The 6,936-nt window shown below is 46.9% G+C and overlaps 1 protein-coding gene across 2 annotated transcripts in view; it reads left to right on the top strand.

Moving 5' to 3' along the window:
• LOC107384587 (BCL-6 corepressor) overlaps positions 1–6,936 on the top strand; it is a 33,797-nt gene that overhangs the window by 10,214 nt on the left and 16,647 nt on the right. For both annotated transcript variants that reach the window (XM_015957921.3, XM_015957920.3), the window contains exons 4-5: positions 1–17; positions 1,238–1,465. The exon at positions 1–17 is cut by the window's left edge. In XM_015957921.3, coding sequence (XP_015813407.3) covers positions 1–17; positions 1,238–1,465 — 245 coding nt within the window. The remainder of the gene's footprint in view (positions 18–1,237; positions 1,466–6,936) is intronic.

Raw genomic sequence — 6,936 nt, 5'->3', positions numbered from 1 at the left:
AATCAAACTCACTAATGGTAAGATCTCTTTTAAAGAGATTTTGTTCACTGAGATTTAAAGTCCCGTAGTCATCACACACTGGTGAAAATACATTTTCATATTTGATCCATTCCCATAGAGGGGAGCAGCAGTGGCTGTGCCCGGGAACTATTTAGTGGTTTAACCCCCCATTCCAACCCCTTAATGGTGAGTGTCAAGCAGGGAGGCGTTGGATCCCATTGTTAAAGTCTTTGGTATGACCCCAACAGGATTTGAACCCCGTTCTCCCAATACCAGGACCGACACTACCGTTACGCCACTGAGCTTGTGTGTATGTATACATATATATATATATATATATATTTATATATATACATATATATATATATATATACATAGCTTTACTCTTCAACTTGGACACACCTCATTCAATGTGTTGTCTTTATTTTCATGACCATTTACATATGGAGATTCTCACTGACGGCATCAAAACTATGAATGAACACATGTGGAGTTTTGTACTTAACCAAAAAAGGTGAAATAGTGAAAACACGTTTTATATTCTAGTTTCTTCAAAATAGCCACCCTTTGCTCTGATTACTGCTTTGTTTTGCTCTTGCCATTCTCTTGATGAGCTTCAAGAGGTGGTCACCTGAATGGTTTTGAAGGAGTTCCCAGAAGTGTTTAGCACTTGTTGGCCCCTTTGTAAATGGCCAGGGTCATGAAAATACAGAAAACACATTGAATGAGAAGGCGTGTCCAAACTTTGGGCCTGTACTGTATATATAATATTTTTTATAGATCTGAATCTTTCTGGAAGGAACAGGAATGGGTCAGTAACTACTGCTTTTGTTTTATACGTCATTTCCTGACTTTACTGCCTGAAAATGGTATTTTCTAGAAGCTGAACCTGTTTTCTGGGCGAGATATCTGTGTAGACAAACTAAACTGTTTTTAAACAAACATTTATGTAAATTTAAAACTGATGAATAAAGAACACTAGATCTAAAAATAATAGTAAAACATAAACATGCAGGCTGTAAAAGTTCATCTGGGATGCGTACTGAGTCCTCTGCTGTTTTGATATGTTTAATGATTTAACTTAATTTATTTGCAGATGACTGACATCTTACGTAGAACTGATGCGACTCATTTTATTTTTTACTTCATTCATTCCTTTTCAGACTGACTTTATTTTTAGTAATTCACTGAAGATGTGTTTAATTCTCTGTGCTGACCATTGGCTTGTTGTCCTCAGACTCGACTCTGGAGGACGTAAAAAATCTGAAGGTATGCATCGAGTTAAATGGCCTCAGACTCAACAAGCCCCGCCTCCCTAGAGATCTCAGCAAATGGCTGTCCTCCTGTGAGAAGTCAGCAGAGGCGGACAAGAAGTTCAGAATGGACGCTCCTCTTTTTAAGGGAAGGTCGGAGGTCAACGGAAGCTGGTGTGACTCCAGGTTCCTGAGGAGAGATGGGCCGAGAGGTAAAACCTAACACATTTATTTATAAAACCAGAGTTTATCAGCATCTGAGATGCATCCAGCTCCAGTTTATAAGCAGAACTCGGGCTTTACTTCCCGATTGGATACTGGGTTCAAATTACAGGAGAGCAACTTGGTTCTCCTTAAAGGTTGTCAGGTTCCCCTGATGCCCTTAACTTACACACCCAGAAGGAGCACAAAAGAGATCCAGTTTCTACCTATATTATATGGACTCAATGCAGCGGGGATTCTTCTGAACATGCAGAGAGCGGCAGGCAGACCGCAGATTATTCATGATCTCCAGCTGCGTTCTGCACATGGCCACAGTAACATTTTCTAAGTGGCGTCACCAAAAAATATATAATTAACACAGTCATTCGTGTCCATTTATTTTCTCTCTGGTAAGTTCTGTCTGTATTTGAGCATGAAGTGTGGACGTGCTGCCCCCGCTGCAGAGCTCGTCACTGGCGCAGCCGGGCAGCGCGGCGCACACTCTGCTTTTTTTGCGGTCAATAGATCAATTTGATCTGCTAGTAAAAAAAGTTACTTGTGAGGTGAAAAAGAAGGAAGCATGCAGACGTTTTTCTGGAGGACTGGGAGATGCAGGAAGATCAGAGACAGACATGACAGGAAGATAGTAAAATAAAAACCAAGAAAACAAAACAAAGTTCTTTAAAAAATCAAATGACTGATCCCACTACCCGTTTGTACCTGTATAAAGCAATAATTTATCAGCACGTAGTATTTATATAGTTGATACAATTCAGATCATCTTCAAAACTCCGTCCCATGCCCAGGGACGTATCTAAGAATTTTGGGGGCCGGGGCACAATAGACCCCTGTCAGGTATTTTAAGTTGAAGTGCTATCTGTTTTTATATTAGACTTTTTATATTCAACTGTGGACCCACCACCCGCAGGAGGAACATGAAGGGTCCGGTGCAGTGTGGATCGAGTGGCAGACCGAGGTGGGAGCCTTGGCGGTCCGATCCCCGGACAATTAAACTAGTTATTGGGACATGGAACGTCACCTCGCTGGCTCGGAAGGAGCAGGAGCTAGTGGCAGAGGTTGAGCGGTACCGGCTAGATATAGCCAGACTCACCTTGACACATAGCATTGGCTCTGGAACCTAAGTCCTTGAGAAGGGTTAGAAACTCTCCTTTGCTGGAGTTGCTCTGGGTGAGAGGCAGAGGGCTGGGGTTGGCTTTTTGTTAGCCCCAAGACTCTCTGCCTGTCTGTTGGTGTTCACCCCGGGGGGCAAGAGGGTAGCTTCCCTGCGCCTTCGGGTCAGGGAACGGGTCCTGACAGTTGTTTGTGCTTATGCGCAAAAAAAATCAGTTCAGATTACCCACCCTTTTTGGAGTCCCTGGGACGAATGCTAGATAGTGCCCCATCAGGGGACTCCATTGTCCTGCTGGGGGACTTCAATGCTCACGTGGGCAATGACAGCATGACCTGGAGGGGTGTGATTGCAAGGAACGGCCCACCTGATCTGAACTTGAGTGGTGTTTCCTTATTGGACTTCTGTGCGAGCCAAAGTTTGGTCATAACGAACACCATGTTTGAACGTAAGGATGCCCATCGGCACACTTGGTACCAGGGCAGCCTAGGTTGCAGGTCGATGATAGACTTTGTAGTCGTATCATCTGACCTGCGGCCGTATGTTTTGGACACCCGAGTGAAGAGAGGAGCGGAGCTGTCAACTGATCATCACCTGGTGGTGAGTTGGATCAGATGGCAGGGGAAGATGCCGTGTAGACCTGGCAGACCCAAACGCATAGTGAGGGTCTGCTGGGAACACTTGGCAGAAGAACCTGTCAAGACGGTCTTCAACTCCTACCTCCGGCAGCGCTTTGGCCGTGTCCTGAGAGCAATGGGGGACATCGACTCCGAGTGGGCCTTGTTCCACTCTACGATTGTTGAGGCGGCTGTTGCTAGCTGTGGTCGCAAGGTGGCCGGTGCCAGTCGTGGTGGCAACCCCCGTACCCGCTGGTGGACACCAGAGGTTCGGGGAGCCGTCAGGCTGAAGAAGCCAGCCTACAGGGCGTGGCTGGTCTGTGGGTCTCTGGAGGCAGCAGACAGGTACCGGATAGCCAAGCGGGGTGCAACAGTGGCAGTTGCCGAGGCAAAATCTTGGGTGTGGGAGGAGTTTGGTGAGGCCATGGAGAAAGACTATCGATTGGCGCCAAAGAGGTTCGGGCAAACTGTCCGGCACCTCAGGAGAGGGAGGCAGCAACTCGCTCACACTGTTTACAGTGGGGATAGGGAGCTGCTGACGTCAACTGGGGCTATAGTCGGGCGGTGGAAGGAATACTTTGAGGAGCTCCTCAATCCCACCAACGCGCATTCCAAGGAGGAGCCAGAGCCGGGAGACCTGGGGATGGACTGTCCAATCTCTGGGGCAGAAGTTGCTGAGGTAGTCAAACAACTACACAGCGGCGGAGCCCCGGGGGTGGATGAGATTCGTCCTGGGTATCTCAAGACTATGGATGTGGTAGGGCTGTCATGGTTGACACATCTCTGCAAAATTGCGTGGTCATTGGGGGCAGTTCCTGTGGAGTGGCAGACCGGGGTGGTGGTCCCCATCTTTAAGAAGGGTGACCGGAGGGTGTGTTCCAAATATAGGGGGGAATCACACTCCTCTGGCTCCCTGGAAAGGTCTACTCCAAGGTACTGGAGAGGAGGGTCCAATCGATAGTTGAATCTCATATTGAAGAGGAGCAATGTGGTTTTCGTCCTGCTGTGGAACTGTGGACCAACCAGCTCTATACCCTTGCAAGTGTGATGGAGCGGGCATGTGAGTTTGCCCAACCAATCCACATGTGTTTTGTGGATTTGGAGAAGGCTTATGACCGTGTCCCCAGGGGCACCCTGTGGGGGACGCTCCAGGAGTATGGGGTGGGTGGCTTTTTGTTAAGGGCCATTCAGTCCCTTTACCAGAGGTGCGTGAGTTTGGTCCGCATAGCTGGTAGTAAGTCGGACCTGTGACCCTGTGAGGGTTGGACTCCGCCGGGGCTGCCCTTTGTCACTGGTTCTGTTCATAACCTTTATGGACAGAATTTCTAGGCGCAGCCGTGGTGTGAAGTGTGTCGAGTTTGGTGGCAGGAGAATCTCGTCTCTGCCTTTTGCGGACAATGTGGTCCTCCTAGCTTCATCCAGCTCTCACCTTCAGCTCTTGCTGGGTAGGTTCGCGGCCGAGTGTGAAGTGGCTGGAATGAGGATCAGCACCTCCAAATCTGAGGCCATGGTCCTCGACCGGGAAAGGGTGGCTTGCCAACTCCGGGTCAGGAGAGAGGTCCTACCTCAAGTGGAGGGGTTTAAGTATCTCAGGGTCTTGTTCAGGAGTGAGGGTAGGAGGGATCAGGAGATCGACAGGTGGATTGGTTCGGCATCTGCAGTGATGCGGACGCTGAGCCGATCCGTCGTGGTGAAGAGGGAGCTGAGCCAGAAAGCCAGGCTCTCGATTTACCGGTGAATCTATGTCCCAATCCTCACCTATGGTCATGAGCTTTGGGTAATGACCGAAAGAACGAGATCGCGATTACAAGCGGCCAAAATGAGTTTCCGCCGTAGGGTGGCTGGACTCAGCATTAGAGATAAGGTGAGGAGCTCAGACATTCGGGAGGGACTCGGAGTAGAACCGCTGCTCCTCCGGATCGAAAGGAGCTAGTTGAGGTGGTTTGGGCATCTGGTCAGGCTGCCTCCTGGACGCCTCCCTGGGGAGGTGTTTCAGTCATGTCCTGCCGGCAGGAGGCCCCCAGGTCGACCCAGGACACGTTGGAGAGGTTACATCTCCAATCTGGTCCGGAAACGCCTTGGGATCCTGCCGGAGGAACTGGTGGAGGTGGCGGTCTGGAGCTCCCTAGTTGGGATGCTGCCCTCGCGCCCCGGACCCGGATAAGCGGAGGAAGACGACAACGACTTTTTATATTTGCAACAAAGTCCAAAAGTGAAGAATTAATATTATTTATTACTTGATTGCTCAAGCTACCTCACAGAAGTGATCTGTTGTTAAAAATTAAAATAAAAAGGTAATTAAATAAAAAATAAGGAACATTCTGGAGTTGTTTCTTCCTTTTCTTTCTTTATTTATTTTTTTATGTACCTTAAGTATCGGATCGGGACTCGGTATCGGCAGATTCTCAAAATCAAATGACTCGGACTCGAGGGCAAGAAAACCTGATCGGGACATTCCTATTTACAACCTAATCACTAGTCGCTTCCAATAATCGCTATTAAAGCTAATTTAAGACGTGAATCGAAGACGCAACTGTTGTGCTAAAAAAGGGGTAGCGAGACCTCGGGCCGCTACGACGGAGCGTATGTTGAATCTTGTCCTGTCGAACGTCAATAAAGGAGTGATCTAGATTGAGTTGTGCCCGTTATACTCTCCCTGACACCCCTTTCAGTTGGGGATATCTTCTCACTATAGTAGGTAGCTGGGAAGATAACTGAACACTGACAATTGTGTCTCGCTTTTCCTCTCAGAGGAAACATTAAAGCTTTTTCTGCTCATTCCATTTCTGAGCACCACCTGTAGTAAAACGACGTAGATGCTTTTATTTTGCTGCTGAGCTGCTGCTTGTGATGAAATCTGTCTCTGCTGTCATCAGTACTCCTCCCCCTCCTGCTTCTCTCCTCTCTCATCTCTCTTCCTCCCTCTTTGACTGCCAGCACACACGTCTGGAACAACACCAAGCGATGCGTGTGTTCTCGTGTATGTTTACAGACCCGTTGAGGCCTCGTGGCGTGCTAATAGCCGTCTAACATGTCCCAGATGGAGCTTTCACACTTGTAATGCAGAGGGAATGCTTCCTCCTCCTCCTCCTCCTCCTCCTCCTCCTCCTGCTGCTTTGTTTGGTGAAGGCTTCTCTGGGCTTCCACGTGTCCCTTTCTTCATCTATCCTCAGTCAGACCAGATAAATGCAATCAAACCCAAAGATGATTTTAGAAGCTGGTCTTTTCTTATTTGGTTTCATTGCAGTTTAATTATTCCTCACTTAATTTCTATCAGTGATTCAGAAAATGTGTTTAAATGATTAATTTCAATAAATGTATAGCATTAATGTGAATTAATTTGTAATTAAAAAAGATTTTTACAAACATGGCCTGTTTTGACAAACTGGAACAAGGCCCAAGATTTGAGCCCTGTGGAACTCCGGGATCAAATTAACATCAAAGTAATTCATGATTAAAGTTGTTTTAAATGTAATTTTGATGGGAGAGACTGTTTGCTGTCTCACCATCTTCACACACAACCATTATATCTCTGTGTGAATCCATTTTTCTCTTATAAAACACAACATTTAAGTTATGGAACATCTAATAAAGTTTGAACTGATCATAACATATGGGATTGTTTGGATTTTATCTGAGTTTATAGAAATACAAATGCTAGATACCGTTCTGTGGAAGAAGATTCGATAAGAAAAAACAAGTTTGGACTGAGTTAGCGATGAATAACTCGGGATTT

This window comes from Nothobranchius furzeri, chromosome 3 (assembly GCF_043380555.1).
Source record: "Nothobranchius furzeri strain GRZ-AD chromosome 3, NfurGRZ-RIMD1, whole genome shotgun sequence".
Classification (NCBI taxonomy): Eukaryota; Metazoa; Chordata; class Actinopteri; order Cyprinodontiformes; family Nothobranchiidae; genus Nothobranchius; species Nothobranchius furzeri.
Note: the sequence above shows the minus strand (reverse complement) of the source record. Positions and strands in the feature narration are given on the sequence as shown.